The following is a 24,927-nucleotide window of genomic DNA, read 5'->3' on the forward strand; positions in this document are numbered from 1 at the left end:
CACACACACACACACACGCACGCACCACAACTAGTTTAAAGGATATGTTATGGCTAAACATTTATCAGAAAGATTTATTAATAGCCATCACAATATGCCACATTTTTTCTCAGTTGAAAGCATTTGCTGATGCTGATATCATTAAAGATTAACTGGAAGCAGAGCCACTTCTAAGATGTCATCAAAGCAACAGACTTTGAATGTGTTTGAAGAGAAAAATTATTATATACCTGGTAAAGTCATGGTACATCCTCAACCTCTACTACCAAAAGGAACAATCGCCAATCATGAGACTTACTGTGTTTTTTTCCAGTCAATAATTAAGATATTTCAGATTTTCCATTCTGTTTAAAATATACCATCCCATTACTTTGTACAAAAGAATAAACCAAATGAACTCTCACCAGAAAGACTGCTTGAATGTTAAAGGTGCTTCTTCTAGCTATGCATACGTGAAAAACAATTTTTGTCTTGTATAGTTGTTGCTAGATACTGTTTGCTGTTTAAATGATAAGCTTCCTCTAGAAACCAACTGGCTGCCCTATTCTGTACTTGAGTGATAAGATAATGAAAATGCTTTATTTTGTTTACAGACAATGCTAATGAGGAAGAGTTGGAAAAGATCAAGTAAGGTAATGCTTAGCATGTGGTCTTTCAGCTTTTCTTGTCGAGAACTATCAATCAGCCGCTTTCCCAAATCTCTCTCATACCTCTTCACACTATACTCCAGGATTTCATCATTCTTCAATTGTTATTTTTTTCCCCATAAACTTTAAGCAAACCATGCGCTGCTTTTTAAGTAAATAGAAATCACACTGATCAATTGCACCAAAGTCATCTTCTTGCTAATCTCTGGTCACGTCTCAGCATCATTCCCAGCATCTGATTTCTGTGCCACAGGGTCTAGAAAATGTCCTTGCTTTAAATCAGGAATAAAATTATGAGGCAACAGTAGGGACAACTCCAGAGAGAAGCAAGAGCCATGTAATTTACTGTTTCTGTTCACTGAAAATTGACTCCAAGGTTCTCTAAACTCAAAATCCCTATATTGCTACATCTTTGGAGTGCATAATGAGAAATATTTTGTGTCATTGCCTCTTTTCACTTCAAGAAATAAATGGCTCTTGGGAGTGAGAGGAGTTTACGGTAACTTACTAAGCCCTAGCTTTTATAACTTGTAAAATATATAATATATAAACTAAGCTAATTTGTTCAGTGGTGGTACCACTCTTGGATAGAAATAAATATCAAGGTAAAATTGACTTTTATGGGAATACTCCTTGAAATAAATCAAAGGGATTTTATTTTTAAAAATCTTGTTTGCTCAAATTTCTATGTAAAAAGTCAGTATTCCTTTTTAATAGTGACTAATTTTTTTAGACCCTGGAACAGGACAGTCTTTTTTCTTCCATTCTGATTGAATCATGCTACTGAGTTTTTCGTTATCATTTTTATTGTGAATTAAGAAAATACATCAAAATAGCTTTGCATTTACATAATGTCTTAATTTGCTTTAACAAGTATTTCTTATTACACATTTTCTTCCCAATTCTTATAGGATTAATGGCCAAAATTATAATTTGGTTCACAAAAAAAGTCAGGACAACATTGAAAATCACTTATATCGTTTTAATAAAATCCAAAACATTTTAAGGAAAGTTGCTGAATATTTCTGAATTAGTGTTCACTGTGGTTTTTACTGACCAAAATAAAGTTTCAAGAGGTCTTAAAGAAATGTTTGCACTGTTCATATTTGTATTACACTTTTTTTTGTAATTGTACTTCAAAATTAGTGTTACATTAAAGGTATCTTTTTAAAAAAAATTCATGTAATTTTGCTTTCCTCATTCTGTCTATATTATGATATATCTGTGTAAAAACATTGCAATCCATTAATATGTAGTAATGTTCTCTCTTTCAGATGTAGTTAAGATGTAATGCTAGAGCAGGATATTATATGGTATTGAGTATTAATTAGTGGGAATGATCAATTTTATTATAGTATAAAAGAAAGAATAAAAAGATGCTTTAAATACTTCATTTAGTTTATATTTAAGTTTAATTTTAGTGATAAATTAAGTAAATATAAATCCACTTCTTTGGTCTAAAAAAATAATTTTTTTTACAAAAATAGTTTGAAGTTAATAATAAACATCTATTCTCCACTATTTTTATATCTAAAATTCTTTTGAGTTTTTGTTTATTACTAAGAATCCATTTGTACATTCAGATTGGTACATTTTTCTAGCTTGCCATTAAAGATACAGAATTCCCTGTGTCTAAATCTGCACTCATTGGGGTACTTGGCAGATTATATTTAGTGTGAATGGTAATATGGCTTTTGGAGTTTAGACTAAGGTTTTCAATTCTATGAAATTTAGTAGGGATACTGAATGCCGAGTAAAGGAAAATCAGTTCATTCATTTTTTTTTTTTTGATGAGAACATACTGAACACCTGATATGGCATTCAAATTATCACTGTCCCCTAAAACATTTGCCATATTTGTCTGTATTAGTGTTATAAGAGCAGAGAATTACATTCAAAATCCAGGGAAAGTTGGAAACTTCAATTCCCACCTACTAGTCTGCCATCCTTCACACACTCTGAAACTGTTCTCACAATTCTTTCCTCCAGGAGGAAGGATGATGTTCAAGCACAGTAGCCTCCCTTTATCTGTGGTTTTGCTTCCTCAGTTTCGGTTACCTCTGTTCAATCACAGTTGGAAAATATTAAATAGAAAATAGCAGAAATAAACAATTCTTAAGTTTTAAATTGTATGCCTTTCTGAGTAGCATGATGAGATCTTGAACCATCTCTCTCTCCATCCCACCTGGGACTTGAATTATCCCTTTGTTCAGTGTATCCACGCTATATACACTCCGGCCCTTAATCACTTAATAGCCCTCATGGTTATCAGATTGGATATCACGGTGAGGGGGGGGGAGACTGAAACATTCATATAAGTTTATTACAGTATGTATAGTTGTTCTATTGTATTGTTATTGTTTATTTCTTATTGTACCTAATTCATAAATTAAACTTTATCATAGAGATGTATATATGGGAAAAAACATAGTATCTATAGGGTTTGGTACTATCCATGGTTTCCAGAATCCCCTGGGGGAGTCTTGGAACTTATCCCCTGTGGGTAAGGGGGGACTACTGTAAATTGTGCTTCTTGAGAAACTAACAGATAAGTGACTGTACTGTGCAGTTTTATGATTATTTACTGTGTTACTGTGTTGTGGGAATGCATCCCCTTTCTAATTATTTTGGTCTTCCCCTTAAAGATTCTTGTGTAAGTAAGGATTTTTCCTTTTATTTTTGGAAAGAGAATATAATTTATTTGCATTACATTTTATTACAGGTATTTCATATTTGGTGTAACTATGCTCAAGGTCAAAGATGAACTTTTCGTATAAATAGGTCGTTTTTTTGGGAGGGATCTTTATTAACAGGAACAAGGGCTTTTGCTTTTTTATAGCAGGGCTTTGATAGGCAGCTTGTCTTTGAGCACCAATGTTAAATATAAAACCTGAGAATTATAAACTTACATATCGTCAGATAATGTGTTTAGATGTCTCTCCAGTATGAAGTTTTTCTTCCTCGTATTTTCTCTGAAATGATATAACCATGAACGGGGGGAAATTTAAATTGACATTGTTATGTTTTTAATATGCACATCTCCTGGTATACAAGTGAATCAGCTCATGGAATTTATCATTATTTAAATCTTCTTGTCATTTTCATCATCTTGCTAATAATGGATTCTTTCAATGAAAATCTTATTATTTGTGGCACTCACATAACCTGGGATTGTATTTACTATTGAAAATAAGAGATAATAATCAACTTGATGAAAGGGAAATTGTAATTGCTATTCAGGACCAACTTATATATTGCTTAGAGTAAATGTGTTACCTTCAAATAACAAGTAGAAAAATATACATCTAAACTTACCTCTGAAAAGCAAAAGTGTATAAGATATGTACTATATTTAAATGGTGTGTTAACCAGTAAATAGTTATGAATTCCATAATATCTCTCCTGGGATTGGTAATACCCTTTAAAACACTCATTCTGGTTTTCTATCAGCGCACTACGAGCATGCATATTTTTAATTCTGCCCCACATTCAGTTGTTACAGAAAAAATGTTATTTTAAGAAGAAAGGGAGCAGTGTCTCCCTAAACTTGGGCAACTGGATAATTATCCTGGTCAAAGAGTTTTGCTTATGTGACAAAATGAGTTGGGGCAGAGAAAATGTTAATACTTTGAGTTATTGCAATATTTTATTCTTTAGAAGAAGCTTAACATTGATAATTAATTCTAATGTTAAATTATTCAACAAGAAAGTTTCATGAGCTCAAAAGAGAAGATGTATATGTATTTTGTGAATAAATTTTGTGGGGGTCAAACAAAAAATGGAAATAAAATAATGAAATAATTGCTTCTATCAGACAGTAAGAAATTATTTTACACTACATTGTGTGTGTGTTGTGTGTGTATGTGTGTTTTAATGTAGAAAAATGAGTTTATCTATAGCTATGATAATAATAAACTTATGTAATTTCAATAAATCAGTTTAATTATATGAGAAATAATCGTTGTGATAATATAAAGATATACATGTTGCAATTCATATTCTCAACAATAACAGTTTAGAATTGTTTTAAGAAGAGTTCATCCTTTGAATAATATAATATAGACTGTGATGATGTCTCATTAGCATATCTTCTGTTACTTGATGGCTTATTGTTTTTTAGTAACATATCTTTTTTTAAAGATTTTATAATCACGTAGCATAATTTACATGAACTATAAAACACTTTATTCACTAGTTGAATGGAGGAATTTTTAATAAGACTTTTGGCAAGGATATTGTTAATTTAAACTAGAGAACACTTTCAATTCTGTAAGTCTGCAGGGCATAGTGAAACCTGACACCTTGGATGACACATTAAAAATGCATCAGTGAAAACCTCTAAGTGCTTTAATTTAAGAAATGGTAGAGAAACAAATTAACACATTTTTAAGTATCTAACACAGTCAGTCAGACATAGTATAAAAAAAAAGTCATTAGTTTACAATAGTTACCTCCTTTCTACAAAGACCTCATATCCTGATAATGTTATAAATATTATTAAAAACTGCAAAAAATGAAAATTTTTTGGTCATTGACCCTCTCAACTGTGAGTGACCAAAATGACTTTTTGGTGTCTCATTTCAAATTATTATGCATATGTCTTTGAAAAAATGAGACGCTTACATGTTTTTGAAGGCAATGTAAAATTCTTTTTAAAATCCTTCCTTTGCCACTGTTAATACTCCCAAGTCTGTGTTATTTTAAAATGCTATAAAGTCAACCTCATAATTAAGGCTTTGGAGATTCCGAAATGCAGCAATGAACAAAGGGCAAATAACATGTATATTTCTATTATAAAGTACTGTATTTTTAACCTCCATTAACTAAACTCCTAAAATGTGTAGTAAGTGTACTTAAAATAGAGATATCATAATGCTGGTAAATATTTGATTATCCCCACAAAATACATGGAGCCATAATTAAAATTTTATATTGAGATGATTTTTTTCTTGCTGTTTTGACAATATTTCCCCATAGACATAAAATATACATTTTTATGTATTGTAATTCATAACCACAGGGATTTTGCTGTAACAATAGCATTACGTTTATTTGACCAGTCTTGTTGAATTTTTAAAATGTGGTTGGTCCTGTGGGGAGCAAATCTGGATGAGTAGGCACAAAGTGAAAGGACAAAATGTAATCTCAAGCAGAGGTTGGATTCCATGATGTCTACATGCTAGCTCTAAGATGTCTAATTGTGAGGTTGCTGATTGGCCTTCATATGGCTAATGTGTGTTACTAAGTGAGCTGATGGTTTCCCAAGACCCTTTATAGGCTGATCAAAGGGAGGGAACTAATATAAACCTGGCTCCAGGATAATGCAGCTAAGTGTTGATTTGCAGATTACGTGTCCTTTAATTCAAAGCTATATATGTGTGTGTGTATATATATTATATATATGCATATAAGACATATATATATGTATATATAGTTAAATTGAGTGTGACTAGGAGGAGATTTATTGGTTTTAAAGTCCCCTAAATGTCCACAATGAAAATAAATCATAATTTTGCGAAGACTCTTTCAAAGCCCTGGTTGACAGCAATATATGCACATAATGTATGCATGTATTTATATATATATACACACATATACACAAACACACACATGCATGTACATGCACTAACATACACATATAAAAATGCTAAGGTAAAATTTCTAGAAAAATAACAGACAAAGCCAGGCTTCAGTTACAGGGCAGGTCCTCTGGGGACCTGAGATTCTCTCTCTCTCTCTCTCTCTCTCCCCCCCCCCTTCAGCAATATTAAAAAGGACACTTGGAGTTGCAGAGGGAATCTGCAACTTTTTATGTTTAATGAGTATAAGTGAGATGAGCACAATGCTATTTGAATAACATTTCAGTGTGAATTTCCACCTACATCATGTCCCTGTTTTTAATTACACAACTATCCATGGGTTTAGTCAATTTGATGGAAGCAGCCGAGAGCCACAGCTTTGATAATCGTGATTGTAGTCTGACCCGGAAAGGCCATGAATATTATTTACTTACAAATGTATTTATTTCTTATCTCCTAAATGCCCAAAGAGGTATTGATGAAAGGAAACTGTGCACCTATAAAAACATGCTGTGTAATCAAGAGTGCTACCTGGTTTGACATTTGAATCTCAGGCTTCACAATTTCAAATCTGTCATGAATGTTTTGTGTATTGAAAAATTGCTGAATTATAATAACATGCATGATGTTTAAAGGCCTGGACACATTAAGGTGAATAAAAAGTAATCACTTTTAAGACAACTTTAGTGGTTAATCCTTCTTCATCTGATGGCAAATTTCTTAAAGATTTCTGTGCTTTATTTTATATACAAGGCTGAAAAAGAGCATCATATTCATTTGTTAGAGGAAAAAATGAACAGTCCTTTAGTTTTATTTTTCTGAGAAAAAAGTATATCTTCTAGATTTTTAAATTTAAACTACTAATTTTTACATTCATAATAAAATTTTTATCTTATAGGAGAAATTTTCTGAGTGTATATTGGTTTTATAGAGGCAAAAATAGATTTATAGATTTAAATGAAGTATTTCAATGGCTTGCTACTTTAGTTCATTTGAAACCTCAGCAAAAATAGTTCAACAATTCATTATTCAGAATAACTTCAATAATTTCCCTTTATCAATTAGATGTCTTTAGTTTTCTTCTGTTTCCTTTTGCTGTTACTTTATAATCTCAGCACTTTTAAACTGGCACTTTCCCTCACTTACCAACCTGTTGTCTTGATGGAGACTAAAGTTTAACTAAATATCTACAATTATGATGTAAGACAAGTCTTTTCTGAAATTCATGAATAGTTATTCTGTTTTTCTTGCCTTCCGTAATAAAATCACCACTTGTTTAGAACTCATTATCGTAAGGCCAGGTGTTTTATTATTGTTGGTTGTTATTGTTATCATTAGAAACTCTAGTGAAAGGAGGGCTTTGGCTAGTCTGCTGTGAATTTTGTATTCATGTGAGCAATAAATGGCAAAAGGGTCTACAGGAAAATTAAGTCGTTTCATTTGAAATAAAGGCCTAAATTTACATGAGAATGTAGGTTGTAAAATGAAATACAAATTTTAGTTGATGAATAATGACAGAAGTAATTAAACACGGCATGAAAAGCACAGCCTAGGGACTTCAGTAGGTCCAAATGTGGCTAATATTTTTGTTTTTCAAATTTTAACAGAGAAACCTAAGTTCTAAATCTTGATCATTAACCCTTTCTCCGAAAAATTCATCAGTCTCGTTTTGCTCTTTGAATACTAATCACGTAATTAGGTCATTACCCTCTGTGTTCATCTGAGGAAGAATAGAATGTGTGGAGTTGGTATAGTTTCAATATTAGTCCTTAGACCTTAGACTATCTAACCTTTAAATGAATTGACAATACTTTTGAATGCTAAATGGTTGTCTTATTTGTTGTAACTATTTTGAGTCTAGAGCCAAGACTTTCACATCTATTTGCTGCCTTAACACATTTTACGTTAAGATAAAACTTACTGTTAATTGTTTAGCTTGTGCTATTGATTCAGGAGAAATTATTTCTGTAAGGAGACTTCAAGCAATAATTTCTTTAGTATGATACTTTACAATTTTTTCACTTGTTGCTAAACATGCTGCTTAATTAAAAAAAAAAGAACTAGGAATCAAAGTAAAAAGAGAATTGGCAATAGAAAAGGAAAACATGCATCTTTTCTAAAAGCGAAAATAAGGTGTTTGAGTTAAACAATAGTATAGCATCAAAAAAGACTTAGTCATTCCATCTAAGGCGTGTGCCCCAATGTCCAAATGTAAGTGTATTCTTTAAGGATATTTTTTCAGAAACTGATGCGACAATGTGCTAAATGTTACAGATGAGAACCATAGCTGTAAATGTAAATGAATTATGACTCTGTAGTGATGATAAAACAATGTCTTAAACTCAAGACCTTTTCCCTATGACCTCTGACATCAGTCAAGCTACCTAACCAAACCCTATGCAAGTAACTTGGGGAAATGTAATTAAGTTTCGTTAAATAATAGATTTCATGTAAAAAGCACAGGTAGATTGCACAAATGATCTCTGATTTGAGTAATTCTTAAATTACTCAAATTGCTGTATGCCTTAAAATACTCTAGTGCATTATTATTTTCTGATACTAGTTTTGGTATCGCACTTGGAAGGAATATGTAGACTTAATCAAGTAAAACTCCAAGTGACTAACAGTCAATCAACAAATACATACTGAGCACCTACTCTGCATTAGGTATCACTTGAGGTGCTGGACCACTATAATCTTAGTTGCTAACCCAAACTGCAATAATCAAATAAGTTATAAAACTGCTTCCTTTTTCTCACAATGTCATAATACTTTCTCATAACTGTCATCAGTTTCCCATAATTTTATCATAACTGACACCCAGAGAAAGGATGCAAAACATTAAAGTTTAAAGGATGCATGCAATTTAAATGTTGTGTTTAAAAGTGAGTAACTATGTTTTTGATTTCCTAAAGTCGAATTGGTTTCACTTTATAAAAATCTGATGATTAGGTAATAAAATGTACAACATAAATCTGTTGCTTTGTTTTCAGACCAATAGACACCTTTCGTAGTATTTATTTGTTTTTTAATTATTTTTGGGGAGCTCAAGTTAACTAAGACATTTATATTATATATATTTTATGTTATATAATAAAACTAGGAAGTTTTTAATAAGGAATTAAATCAAATTAGGTGTGTGTTTATAAGTAAGATTTCTGCTGTTATTCTTCAACAATGGTCTGATGATCTGTGCTGTTAAATTGTTTTGTTAAAAGGACCAGATATTGTCTGGCTTATTTCAAAATCTTAAAATATGTTTAAACAGTTCTACTCTCTAAAATAAAATGTTAGGCTCTCAAATATATTAATCAACAATTGAGAATTAAGAGGTAAGTAAACTCTTAAAAAATACAGAAATAATCCTCTCTATACTACAATTGACAGCAGGTATGAGTAAAACAAAAACCTTAACTGATTTGAAAGAAGAAAACTTACAATTTATAGATATCCAGAGTATCTTTAGGATATATAATTTTTAGGTTTTTATTTGTTTTGATTTTGTTGGGCTAATTAAGTATGCTCAGAAACACCTCAAAATTTAGCTAAATATTTGTTTGTTTTTAGGAACTCTCAGAAAATGAAGTGGTTGGATCTTATTTCTCTGTGAAGCCTTTCTTTTGGAGGGTAATGTCTAAATCCTTTATATTAATATTCTTGATCTTTGGTTCTGAATACTAGTTTTGAAATTTAAATATGAATTAAGAAATTCACTTTTCAAAATAGGCTCTCAGAGAAATGTATTCATTTGCCTTCTTTATTAACTTTTATTCTCAGTCACTTAGGTGACTGATTCGTTACTTCATTTGTAAAAAGTAAGACCTTCATATATTTAATATATTGCTTTGGTGTCAGTTCCTTGTGGGACCAAGTTTATTTCAAATCATTAACAGCTAGAGGCCCACAGACCTTTCAGGAATATTATGATGCTGTCTAGAGGATCCATTATGGTTCTTTTTTCACTTGTAATATCTGCTCCGTTTGAGAATAATTTTCTTCTATTACAGTCATCTTATACTACATACATACTAGATAATCAGTGTTCTTTCTTTGAAAAAATATCTTATGAATTAGAAAATAGCAACTCTACTTTTGATTTAAATAAAGAAAAAAGTGAAAATTCTACAGAGAATGTTTTAAATGCCATTGCAATTTAATATTATTTACTCTTTCATGACTTAAACATAATGAACTCTGTCATCCTTTTTATTCCCTCTGCTATAATCCTGCATTATTCACAGCACTGTTACTAATGCACTTATTACTTTGCCATCAAGAGTTTCCCTCTTTGTTTGATAATTCACACTTGGTACATGATTTCTTAGCAATAGATATTGCAATAAAAATGTTACACTCATAGGAGTTTGCCATTTTTTTCTTGGCTCTTAAACTGCTCATGACTGAAAACTACTTCTCCTTCAGAATTTTAAGATTTGTTGCTGTGTCTCTTAAGCAGACTGGCAGGTACTAGATGAAGTCATGCATTGATTTGACCAGTGAGCAAGTATAAACCACATCTGTTCATCCTCTACACCCTCCACAAACCCTTTTTTTTTTTTTTGGCAGCCTTTTATTGTTAGCTTATTTTAATTATTATAGCCTCTTCATTTCCTTTCAGTCTATTGATGCGCTAATGTCATTCTGTATCTTTGCTAAAATATTAATAATTCCTCTTATATGTTCATGCATTATCCATGAACACACAGATGACTGCTTTTGAATTGTTCCGTTACATTAAATGGTAAATGGCTTTTTGCAAAAATTTTGTCTCTCTTAAGACCGTCAAGTGTGGTGAATTCATATGGTACACTCCCTAGCCAAGAGAGCAGAATTCAAGGGTGTTCTGTGTTGAGTTTGCTTTACATGTGGCAAATGTGCAGAGTGATCACTATTAATGAAGACTTGCCACTAGGACCAGCTCCACAAGTAATGCTTTTTAAAAATGTCCCTTTCATGTGACTCTTTCAACATCTTCTTTCCATTTTAGTCTTACAAATTAGTCTTCCACTTACCAGTACTTTCCATTTGGTTGTATGCATCCTTCAGTATTCTTCACTAACCTTTTCCAATCTCTTGAACTGTCTTATTTTTGAATAACAAATATGCACATTGAAAAGACCGCTTTTTTGTATCTGAAAGACAGTGGTTTGATGTCTTTTCTCTGAACATATGTTGAGTGACAAACAAATTGGGTCATAGAGGCAGAGCCTTTAGGGGTGATTTATTTCACCAGTGAGGAAACTAAGGCCCAGAGAAGTGATGTCATTTCCCTGAAGTACCTAAATGATATCATCAGGACCAAGAGTTTTCTCTCTCTCTCAATGTCATGGAAATAAATGTTTTGGTGAAGACTTAAAGCAGCGGAGTTCCTTTTTGGTTGATAATGACTAGAGATGTGATACATAATAGAGTCACCCCTTAGTGTGTCTTTACTGACACCCTTTCAAATTCTTCTTTCATTATGTGACCCTTCTCCTCAAACCATTGATGGATGCATGTGTTTGAGCACTGTGATGTTGCTGTGTTTGAGGTCTCATTTTACCAAATCAGTGACCAAGTCTGCTTTGGATAGTATGATCTTTCATGTTCACATGCAAAGGTCACTCTGGCAAGTGAACTCATTGCTCTTTGCCCAAGAGGTACTTGTATTTTGATGAACTTTCAGAGGAGATGTTTATGAAAGGAGGTTTCACAGAGACATTTTTAGGTATACAGACAACCTAAATAGCTCCGATAAAATCTTACATAAAGAGCGTATGTGTGCTTTGTGAGTTAAACAGGATGTGATTTAAAAGAACAATTTTATCTACTTATTTGTAAGGACCAGTACATGTGTACAGGAGATAGCAATTGAGTTGCACTGAGTGAAACTGAATCCTGGTGAGAACTCACTTAGTGAATGTCAGTGCTACTTGCTATATCTTAATTTTCTTGAGAGCAAAATAATAGAAAAGACTGAAGTAATACAGGGATAGTCTAATTTTCCAAAAGCGTAACATTTATAATTCATCAAAATACCTTATCTTAGAACACAAAACATTAAGCAATGAGTATGGTAATCACCATGTTTCTCATGAGAATAATAAAAATTATGTGAAGCCAGTTGGATTACACTAAGTCAGAATTTCATTAAAGTCTTTTAACTTCCCATTAAAGGATGGTAACTTAATACAGTTCTTTCAAATATTTGGTGCATTTAAGTTTCTTCCCAGTTATCTCCATTGACAGACATTTAGATTCTGATGTTTGTTCAATAACTGAGAATTACTTGAAGAGACCATCTTATGAGAACATTGTGGTAAATTAAAGAGAAATTTTAGTACTGTTTAAATGGAGAAGGCTATGCCAAGCTACCTCATATTAAAAAAAAGGAGAAATGGATCATAATATGAAATAGGCAAACAGTACATAGAATATGGAGCAATATGGAGTTATGTCAGAGCACCACATTATGGCAGGGTCAGACAAAAGTGTGATTGGAGAAGACCCTGCAGACCAAGGAGAAGAGGTATCGGCTGTGTAAAACAAGAATGTGATCCTAGGCCAAAGTGCTTACATTCTGAACAACTCATCTGTAGACGTACATCCAAGACAAGTTCAGCTGTTATTTCTTTCCAAGGTCAGCTGTTATTTCTCTCCTTAGTTATGAAAGTAAGACCCTCAGAAAAAAACCCCCACATATTTATAACTTAAAGTCTCAAAAACAAGCCTCTATAAATCAACCTCAGAACTCATTATTTCTTTACATATTATTGGTGGAAACTTATAGATTACTTTAGCAGACAAATAAGATAACATATATGATGATTTTTCTATTTGTATACATTTTGAGCAAATATAGTAAAAGCCTAAGACCTTTTATTTGACCACAATTAAGTTTATGGAGGGTAGTTAAAAATTTGAATATATATGTATATTATATATATTATATTATATATTATATTATGTATAATATATACATAACTAATATATATATATACATATATACATATCTATATACTGTGTTTCCCCGAAAATAAGACCTAGTCGGACAATCACCTCTAATGCATCTTTTGGAGCAAAAATTAATATAAGACCCGGTCTTACATTATGTAAGACCGGGTCTTATGTTATATAACACTGGTCTTATATAAGACCCGGATTTATATTGTATTGTATTATATTATATTATATTATATTATATTATATTATATTATATTATATTATATTATATTATATTATATTATATTATACCTGATCTTATTGTAAAATAAGACTGGGTCTTGTATTAATTTTTGCTCCAAAAGACACATTAGAGCTTATTGTCTGGCTAGGTCTTATTTTTGGGGAAACATGGTATATATAACATATATATTGATATAGATAGATATAGATATAGATATATAGATACACACACATATATATCTTCCCGACACCATAACTTGTACCAAGAAGCAATAGAGATAGGGAAGAAAGTTTAAGGCTAAAAACCAGGAGAATTTCTCTAAGGATTTATAGTGCCAGTTAATCAATCATCTTCTAAGACAGAAAGGATACAAGCTTTATTATTAGGTGATACATTTCAAACTAGGCTGCACAAAGCACTGGGAGGATTTTCTGTACAAGCAACCGTGTTTTGAGAGGGTGGACGGCTGTAGAACAAATCTACTTGTTGGACTTCATCATCCAGGTGCAATTCACTGGAATAAACTCAGCAAGAAAAGGGAAAGACAGAACATGCCTGTGCCTCGGACTGAGCTAATAATTGCTCCATGCTCCAGGCTTTGCCACACAAAACAGTCATTCTAGGTTGTCATTATCTCTTCTTTGTAGTGTCTTGTGAATCATTTGATTAAATAAAAGCATGTGCACCTCTGTGCTAAAAATAGAGGGAAGGACTGACTCCACACACAGCTATTGTAAAGGCACAAGCAATGTCTTTTCATTTCAGTTTCACAGTGTCTGGATCTCATTTGGAAAGATTAGGTTGTACACAGGTAATAAAATCCAGAATAACAAAAGCCAAGGATTATTTATACATATCAGGAGATGGGTATGACTGAATGTTCCTTTAGCCACATGTTAAGCCTAAATAGATTTTAAAAAAATTTTTTGATCTGTTTTTAATCAGGATGTAGAATAATAGGATATCTCCTATTATTAGTGATCCAGTTTATCAAGAAATGGAATTAATAAACTTTATTAAGTAGAATTGTAATATAGAAGTGTTCTCAATTTATATGCAAGATTCTACAACTTCACAACCTTATTAATAGACATTAGACTATAACTTCTTATGTAGTACAGCTAATGCGCAAATGCTTTACTGAACAATAGATCTTATCACCACCTGCTGACTTTTACTTCTGGTAAGCCCCTAATTTGCCTTTCTCAATAATCAATACCCAAGAATAGATTTCTTCTAAATATATGTCAAAATATTTCAAAAAATCCTGTACAAATTAACTTTTTCTTTTATTTTTTGTATCTTGAACTTCTTAGGCTCTGTCCAAAAAATGAGAGACAGTGGGAAAAATCATCAATTAGGTACTGGCAACCCCAGATTCAAATTTCAGCCTTGCCAATCTCTAGACATTTGGCTTTGAGCAGGGTATTTAACTTCTCTGTGCCTCAGTTTCTTTATCTTAAAAATACTTGTCATGAAAAACACCGGAGTATGAAAACTCCAGCACATAATATCTGCTCAATACATGCTTATTTCTTTCTATATAATATAACCTGTCATCCAGACCGGCCTAATCTAATCATCCCTTTTAATGTTATTCAAACTGATGACTCACTGCATCATACTATTGTTTAGGAACTTTGTCTACCTGCTCTAGACAAAGTCATTTAATACAATCTTTTAGCTCCACCATGATAATTCCCTCCCAGTATTTCTTGCTTACCTGTATCTTTCTTCATCCACACCTTGCTGCTCTGGGCTGTAGTAGGAAAGGGACTTTTGGGTTTTTGGAAGCAAAAGCAACAAAGGTAAGTGTTACGTGGGGCAAAAGTTCTGTTACTTAGAGATACCTCCTTAATCGTGACAAAGGATTCATCTGTGGGATGCAGTTAACATGATCATTGCTATTTTCTGTCTGTGTAACATTTATTCTTCTGGAGGCTTATCACTTTCGTGACATTGGAAACCATCACTAAACATTTTTGAAGCAGCAGACTTGGGAATATGATTCTTTCCGTGATTTCTCTCGCTACATTGCTTTTTTCTGCTACACCTATTAACAAAAACCTGAAACCACTCAAGTGGGACCCATCACCATATAATCTCAGTCTTTTATTCTCTTCACCATCACAGCGTTATGCTACGGAAGAGAATAGTAGCTGGAAATTATATCATTGCATTGACATTTATCTTCATTGTGCTGGAAGACATTTTCTGACAGTGACTTAAGAAGCAAATACTTATTTTTTTTCTTCAAATAATGGTTTTTGAAGAGTAATGCTAAACTCTGATTCAAATGAGGTGTTGCTAGTGGCAGAAAGCTTTCCCATACAGCTCTGATCGTTCATTTCCATCCAGATGTGTGACAGGCCTGCTTTTCCTGTCCTGGGCTTCTGCAGAGCAGAGCTTCAGAGTGCTTATTACCAAAATATACAAGTAAGTTCAACCATTAAGTTTATTTATTTTTTCTGAGCTTGCATGAGCTGTGAACTCTCATGGGTGACTTACTGTTCTGAAAAGCCATTCCCTATCCTAACCCCTTTCATACATATGAAAAGCAATTGAAATCTTGAGTCCCTTAACAAGGAGTAATATGCATAAACTAATATTCTCTTTAAAATGCTAGCTCACTAATTCTATAATCTTAGTAAAGATAAACATCATTGACTAATTGCCTCAGATTTTGAAATTTGTATTGTTACCTGGTATCTTGACCTTCTTTATTAAATCTGACCTTGGATGAATGTTCCTTTTGAGAGAGGATCTCAAACTGGTGTGTGTGAGATGCACGTGGGGCCCATTTGGAAATGCACGAGCAGCTCTGCTCCACAGGAATGGAGTCATGTCACATCCAGGAGGCACAGGCCCGCTGATTTCAACAAATTGCCCACTAAGACTTGGAAATGACTTTGAACTTTAAAAGTTTGAAGATTCTTTGTTTTGCAGACTTGGTTCTTTGCTCTGAAGCTGGGTTGATTTTCTGTTTTACTCTCCCCTTCCTTTTTCTTTCCCTCCTCAAACAGAATTCTATTTCAACAAGGACGTAGTTGAAAACATTACCTTAAATAACTAAGTACCAGCTGTAATATGTTAGTTTTATTGAGGAATATCTTGGATTTGTTTAACACTCTGTCCTTTAGGTGCTCAGTAAGTACTTCTTGGTTGACTGATCAATCCTTGAATTAATATGTATTATTTAGATAACATCCTATGAGTAAAAAAAAATTAACAAAAGGAAGGAGATAAACAAACTTGGCATAATTTTTCAGTAGGTCCCTGCTTTTCTCTCTAAATTCTCCAAATACTCAGACAAATATGCTTTCCTAATCGATAAATTTAGAAAGAGGACTAAAGAAGGACTTTAATTAGCCTATATTGTATCCATGTCAGAGAGTGGATAATGTTATAATTACAGAAATTAATAATAGTTATTAGAACATAGAAGACCAGTGTGCATGTACCTTAGAACTTTGAAAGCAGAGGTTCTCAAACTTGAGCATGAATCAGAAACACCTCGAGTGAGGGCTGGGCCCCACCCCAGGACTTCCGATTCCGTTGGTCTGGGCTGGGGTTAAAAGAATTTGAATCTCTAACAAGTTCCCAAGTGACATTGATGCCATTGGGCTGTGGGTCACACTTCCAGAACTTTGCTATACAGAAGAAGGGAACTTTAAATAGAGAAGCAAGTGACTCATAAGGTACTAAGGTGGGCATTAAAGCGAGTGGTTTCCAAAGTTTTTTGTTTTTTTTTTCTTTTTCAGTTGTGGAATTCCACTTGTCACCACCCCTTCAATGAGCTCTCCAAAACCTTGATTTAAACAATAACTAAGAGTAATAAATGACTATCAGTCATTTAGTAATAAATGACTAAACAGGTTAAATACTAGTTTACATTTTTTCCCCTCTATCCTAGCCCCTCAACATACAGACCCCATAACGCCCCTTTCCCCAACACACACAGACGGAATAGTGTTCTTAGTACTAAGAACTTGGGGCCCCGGGGTACAATCTGCGAAACCATAGAGAAGAAAACATGCCCAAATCACGTAATCAGAAATTACTAGAAAGATGCAAGTAAGTGGGTGTTTACATTAAGCTCTTATCTTTTCCACTGTTATAGGCTAAGTTTATCTTTTACCCCTTTATCTTATAGTTTTATTTCAAGTTCCTATTCTTCACATTTAGACTAAATATTTATCTGTTTCATGAGTATGCAGTTAATTAAATCATGGCTAAATTAATGGAGTTTCTTTTTAGAAGAGTACGGCTTAAACAAAAAGAAATGGTAAAGAGGGAAAAATCACTTTAAAAAAAGTTATCTGATTAGTATGTCTTTGGAGCCACACACACCCCCACCTATATTATACTTTAAACTTTTTGCACCAATCACCTTAATTTCCTCGTTTATTAGCCCTATTTTTGTGTAGCGATATTCCCCTTCATTCTCCTCCTTAGCTTCCCAAGTCATTTTGGGAATGTTCTTCCAGGTTATAGAAAAGCATTTTGTAACAACTAATGACAGTAGGTAAAGCCTCCATTAACTTCTCTGAAAAGCATGAAGAATCCTATGGAAGGCATTCTTTATCCTTCCTTTCCTGTAAGTCAAGTTGTTATTCTCATGTGAAAAATGGGAAGAGGAGCAAGCGAGGAAGGATTTCAGACATGGTACCATTCAGGAACCTGGCATAGCTTTGCTGATTGAAGATGCTATGTAACCTAGACTGTACCCACCTACTATTTGACTGAGTGCTATATATGACTTCTGCTTCTACAGTGCACGGAAACTGTCATTAAATATATCCATCAGTAAGCTGAAATATTGCAAGTATGAATACATGTGCTTATATCATAGAAAAGTAGATTTCATGTATTAGCCATGGAGGAAAATCTAGCCTAGAATGTTATTTCAGATATAATCAATTCACTTAACAAGAGAGTACCCTTTAGCAACATTATCCTTAAACGATGACCTTTAAACCTAGGAGTCTCTGCCCTGAACACCAATAATGGGAGAAGCTCAGGAATAAAGGTCAGACGTCCTGGGCTCTGGTCACATATCTACCATTTATTAGCCCAGCCACTCTGAGTCTCAGATTCCTTATCAGTAAAATAGGAATAGCAGTTCTTGTCTTCTTACTCCATAGGGTTTTAGTGGAAACCACATGATATAATGTACCCAAACGTACTCTTAAATACTAAACCTCTATCTAATTGGGTAGTTACTAACTCCTCATTCTTCACTAAGATAATTATTTCTTGTTACTTGCCAAAAAGATTGTTTTCCTTCTTTGCCATCCACATTCCTTAACTAAAGTTTCAGACCCAGAGTTTAGAACCCGTTTCTCTAGAGTCTTCTGTTACAGGCAGTCTCAACAGAAGTGGTCAGATAGATAGATAGGTAGATAGATAGATAGATAGATAGATAGATAGATAGATAGATAGATAGATAGATAGACAGACATTGAAATCCATTGCTGCATTATATAATAAGTAGCATGAAATCTTAGAGCTAAAATAAAAAAAAAAAACAACCTTGAAGATCACTTGGTGCAATGAATTCTAAACAATTATGTTAATCTAAGAAATCCTTGGTTCAAAGAAAATTCAATGTGGAAACCCAATGTGCAAAAAAACAGATGGGAGCAGAGGGGCTCTAGATGAAGTGGGCATGGAGTCCTGTGAACGTTACAGGTGCTCCGAGAAACCTCTGTTGCATTTCAGAACACAGTTGAACAATGCTCTTGGATTCAGAGAGGTGAGGGTGTGTATGCAAAGGCCCACATTGATATCTATAAGGCAATGTTGTTCAAAATTTGCTGACCACCAAGGCAGGGAAATATGCAATGTAATGAAGAAAGATTTCCATTGAAATCTTTAAATATTAAAAGTATTGTCACTTGAAGAAGGTAGTTTTCATCTTCCTAATAAAAGCATCCTGAAATACATGAATTTTGATGATGACAGATAAAAATGGCTATGGCATTACTATGGTATGGAAAACAAGTAGGAATTCAGAGTGGGAGGGGGAGTTATACAAAATAATTTATAACTTTATTACATTAATATAGATGGAGCGAGGCCAAAAGTAGAGCTAATCCATAATTTAGAAGTGGAGTAATTTGAGGTTGAGAGAAATGTTGAATTTTGTCATGAAATGACTATAAGTGAAGAAAACATCCTTGACAGGATGAAATAGCAATTTTAATAGTACTGCTTGGTTCTGAATCCAGACTGTAAAGTTATTAACATTTTAGCCACTTTCTTTAGTTTGGTTTACATGTGAGTTAGTTCAAAGAAATTATACGGTCATTTTCAGTAGACATGTTAATTTTTAAAATTTCTGATTTGGTTCACTGACTTGAATATTGTGACTTAGAATTGAGCATAATAAAAATCATTAAAGAAAATATATGAATACTAGAATGAGAAATAAATCCAGAAACTTACCTGCCAATATAAATCATATATGTAATTTTTAAAATTTGTGATGCAAGTTTTAAAATTAAGCAAGGCATTTCGGATGGCCATATTGGTTGTTTTCTGTTCTATGGTACCTTAAATAGTTCTTTAGTGAGCTGAAACTCAGTTATCTCTTAATATGGCAATACAGACATTTTTTAATAGTCTGACCAGAACTTGTAACTAATATTACAACTAAAAACCACCTGTAAAATTCATTTGTTACATGAAAAAAATTCTCAAAAATCCATAAGTAATTAAAAATTAAATATCACAGTGTGGATAAGGGCTTTGATATTATAATATTTTATACTAATTTTGACACAGGCATATTTGACAAATATGCAAATGTTCTCTGATATTCTTAAGGTATCTACATCTTGTAATTTTAAGAGTTGAAAAATTAGACTTTATTTTCAGCACTCACCTCTTTTACACAACAACCTTAAATTTTTCATGAGATGATAATTTCATATTTACTAATTTATAATTAATAAATTCTAATCCATAAATTATTTTTATTTAAAAAAATTGGTAACTGCCTTTTTTTTTTTTAAATTATAACAACAGGGGAAAATGTAATGCCAAATGAGGCATTTTTGTTTAAAACACATTAAGCTAACTCTGTTTTCCTTTGCTAAAAGTTTCAGACCCAAAGTTTACGTCTCTCAGATGTACACAGAAAATCACATCTTTGGCGTGGAATAGTCAGTATCACATTGATTGAGGGGCGAGACCTCAAGGCGATGGATTCAAACGGGTTGAGTGACCCCTACGTGAAGTTCCGGCTTGGGCATCAGAAGTACAAAAGCAAGGTGACTGTATCTCTTTTGTGTTCCTGTCACTATTTGGAAGGCAGTGGTTGGTTAAATGGTTGGTTAACAGCCATGATTTGGAAGAGGACACTAGATACTTTTTTAAATGCTTAACAGAATTTCTTTTGAACATCATGTCAGCAAACAAGACCAACTGTATTGCATTTCTTACTTTATGTGCTATGTGACGCTCTGTAAACTAGTTAAGTTCTCTATGTCTCAATTTCTTCATTTATAACACAGACATAATAGTAGGAACTATCTTTAAAAGAAAAAAGGCTGGAACAAACCTAAGTCAATGCCTAGCCCGTAGAGTGCTCAAAGAGTGTTACAGGCTACTGCCCTGTTTCCCCAAAAATAAGACCTAGCTGGACAATCAGCTCTAATGCGTCTTTTGGAGCAAAAATTAATATAAGAACTGGTATTATATTATATTATATTATATTATATTATATTATATTATATTGTATTATATTATATTATACTCAGTCTTGTATTATAGTAAAATAAAACCAAGTCTTATGTTAAATTTTTCTCCAAAAGACTCATTGGAGCTGATTGTCCAGCTAGGTCTTATTAATGGGGAAACACGGTATTATTATTACAACTAGTACTAGTATCAGTACTAGTGCAAATAGCATTATTTTATATGCCATAAAAATCTGTGTGCATTACTCTGAACTATTTTATTCAAACTGACTTGCACCAGTGCAGATTGCAAGTTGTTTTAAAATTTATTTAGAAAACAAGGGGCCAAATTCCTGCTCCCACTACTAGCAATGTGCCATGGGGCAAGTGACTGCCTCTTCATGCCCCGATTTCCCCATCTGTAAAAATGAGAATTAAAATAATGCCTACCTAATAAAGTTATTGAGAAGATTGAATGAATATGTTTTGCATGTAAAGGGCTTGGAATACTGTCTTGCCCATGATAAATACTCAATCAATGTTACTGGCAGAAGGAAGAGGAAGGTAGCAGCAGTAGTAATAAGTATATTGTGTACTAACAATTATATTGGTAATAATAGTATATTAAATAATCATATTATCATATTGATAGAAATAATAATAATTGGCAAAGGTCATAGTAGTCATAGTTGTATTTGGGACACATGTTGTATCTGTGTTATATCCAAATTCAACCTCTTTAATGGTCAGCTTCTACAGCTGGTATTCATAGGCAGCTTGGGACAACTGATCAGACCCATGTATTAGAAATCACATTTTACTTTGACAGGAACATCTTGGTCTTGACATCATTATTTTCATGAAATTTTGATAAACAGCCTGCCTAGTCTCCTTCTGGCCCAGGAGGTTTTCATCAGTATCTAAGGTAGTTAGAAATATCGCAGAGGTGATTTGTTAGCAGGCTGATTGGTTACCTTACTGAGTGCTGATTTCTGACCTGAAGGAAATTATATCAGGAGGACCATCCTGAAAAAGAAAATTGAAAAATTAGGCTCCTTATGACCAAATAAGTAAGACAGACCACTCCCCAAAATACCGAAGGAGTTCATCTCAGCCCAATTATGAGACATTTGGATTATCATAGCATCCATCCAGTGCCATCTTTTTTTCTGCATGGGTTTAATAACAGATTTTAAAGCAACTACTGTTCCAAAAATAGGTACCTATGACCACTTCTGTCTTGTCCTTTATCAATTAACATCATTTCCATGTTCTGATAGGCTTAAAACATGACTTACTTTTATAGTTCTGCTCTTTAGGTATGAAATATGAAACCCAGCTATGGACACGTGTCTCTCTTTGCTCTTTCTTTCCATGATCTATTGCTGATTAATTTCAGATTATGAACTTTAAAAATTGTGATTCATTTGCATTACCTGTGCACATAACATACTTCATTGCTTTCAAAGTCTTTACATCTGAAGATCTGTCTGCCATACATTAAACAGAGAAAAGGCCACAGCATGCCCTCCTGCTAAAAAAGAAAGAATGGGGAAACAAATTTGAATGTCGTTTAACCCAATGGTGAACAGAATTTTAAAGCACATCAATATGGATCACTTTATTTATTGATACCACCAGGTGTCTTACCTGAATACTTAAAGTTACAAAATTACCTTCAGATAAGGTGTCTATATGCAACATTGAGATTACACACACACACACACACACACACTAATACTAATTCACAAACATTTTTGAGATATTATTTTGTGGAAAGAGATCTGAAGCTCTAATCAAAGACTTGAGTTAGAGTCTAGATTCTAAAACATATTGACTTTGGATGGGTCACTTAACCTCCAGGTCTCAGTTTCTCCATATATAAAATGGGGATGATACATCAGCACTATAATTTTAAGGTAAAAGTCTACCTGACCACCCCAAACTCACTATATTTTTTCCCCCTGCTCCCACAGAACTTTATTATCTGTTATTTTTCTTTTAATTTTTTAAAATTTAATTTTCATGTATTCAGTTCAGAATTCCCATGTGTGGGGGAGTAAGTTTAAAAAAAGAAACTCTGGGAATACTCATCTTTTTTTATTATGAGATGATAGACTACGATTTATTAACTGGTTATGTAAAATAATTGCTAGTATCTGAGTGAGCTATTTCACTTATAGATGATTTGCTTTTCGTATATAATTCATATCTTGCATATGTTATTCAAGATGATGAGGGAGTGACTGGTTTTCAGGACATATTCTTTAGAGTTCTTTCATACAATGTGCGGTAAAAATACCAGAGAGCTAATGACTCGTTTCCATCATTTCTGGAAGCTTTTGTTCAAATCTCACACTTACATGTTCTTCTAGACAGTAGCTAAAGTTGATTTAATGTCTCAAGTTAAATATTTTAAAAGACTGATATTTATGAGACAATAATGACTTTTTGGTTTTCCAGATTATGCCCAAAACTTTGAATCCTCAGTGGAGGGAACAATTTGATTTTCATCTCTATGAAGAAAGAGGTGGAATCATTGATATCACAGCATGGGACAAAGACGCTGGGAAAAGGGATGATTTTATTGGCAGGTTCGTGCAATTTGATATTTTTGTTTCACCCCAGAGAAGGTGAATTTTGTTAAAGAATGTTTGCTTTAAGTGTGCTTATTGTACATAATCCTTGCTGTTTTGAAGGAAGGGATCTTACCATGGTAAGGCAGTACTTGGATGAACTGAAAAACAAATTTGAAGACTGACCAGTAGGTGGCAGTTTTGACCAGTTGATGGACAGGGTGTCCAAATTTGATATCCAGAAATTTTCCCCAGATGTCAGAAATACTGTGCGTAACAGTTATCAGAGTTGAGAATGAGCAATTTCACTTGATATAAAATACTTAAAGGAACAAATAGCATGCTATTTGTTCCTTTAAGTATTTTATATCAAGTATTTTATATCAAGTGAGATCTCAGATAGTCTGTAAGTGATCTGAGATCATTACTTTCCATAAAGTATATTGTGACTGTAAAATGCATTGTTTCCTACAACTCCCTACAAGGTGAAGAATCTTTATAATCTCATAGGAGTTCATAAATCAGTGGAGTCCCCAGGTTTTAGTGAAGGAAGCATTAAGCGAGGCAGATCGATGTTAATCTGACAGTGCTATGAAGAAAGGGCTATTCTGAGGCTTACATGACATCCTTCTACAAAGCCAAAGTTATTTTGAATGACTGCTTGATTATATGAATTGTTTTCTTACTTTAAAGCCTATTTTTTAAATTTTTTGGTAGTTATATATGTGTCTTTGGATCAAAACACACTGAAACTTGACAATACTGAGATAAAGTATGCTGGGCAGAAGAATTTGTTGGTTCAGAAAATTATTCAGCGTTTTTTCCAAGTTTCTCTTGTTCTCTTTGGATACACCACAAGTTTAAATAACAGTATACATCTGTTAACACACTGAATACATGTCATTATAGTTATACATCTATGCTCTGTCTCCCTCAATATGTTATGAACGCTATCAAGTAGGTACTGTCTAGCTCTTCTTTGAATAATGAATTCATTTTCATAATTTATAGCAACATTAGCTATATTTGGTGACCAAAATAATCAGAATGACTGTCATGTGTAACTTACTACCTCAATCTCATTACTGTATATTCAAAGTTTCTTATATTAGTAGAATAATGAAGTAATTGGTAAAATGTACTGGTTTCCTGTACTTTGGAGTCCATATTACATGAAGTCCTTCTTACACCTTTTTCTTTTTTCCCCCCATAATGATGGATATCCTTTTTATGTATTTTTTCTTTTTTTGAAAAGAATTTCCAAACTGGAAATTATGG

General features: G+C 33.1%; 1 protein-coding gene across 26 annotated transcripts in view; it reads left to right on the forward strand.

The window, feature by feature from the left end:
* The window catches only part of MCTP1 (multiple C2 and transmembrane domain containing 1), a 490,830-nt gene that overhangs the window by 271,674 nt on the left and 194,229 nt on the right, over window positions 1-24,927 (forward strand). For 11 of the 26 annotated variants that reach the window (XM_074328730.1, XM_074328722.1, XM_074328714.1 and 8 more), the window contains 5 exons: window positions 594-632; window positions 9,794-9,853; window positions 15,750-15,827; window positions 20,495-20,665; window positions 23,537-23,667. In XM_074328730.1, coding sequence (XP_074184831.1) covers window positions 594-632; window positions 9,794-9,853; window positions 15,750-15,827; window positions 20,495-20,665; window positions 23,537-23,667 — 479 coding nt within the window. The remainder of the gene's footprint in view (window positions 1-593; window positions 633-9,793; window positions 9,854-15,749; window positions 15,828-20,494; window positions 20,666-23,536; window positions 23,668-24,927) is intronic. The other 15 variants (XM_074328733.1, XM_074328724.1, XM_074328725.1 and 12 more) reach the window with 6 other exon arrangements.

The sequence above is a fragment of the Rhinolophus sinicus genome, linkage group LG03 (genome assembly GCF_036562045.2).
Source record: "Rhinolophus sinicus isolate RSC01 linkage group LG03, ASM3656204v1, whole genome shotgun sequence".
Taxonomy (NCBI): Eukaryota; Metazoa; Chordata; class Mammalia; order Chiroptera; family Rhinolophidae; genus Rhinolophus; species Rhinolophus sinicus.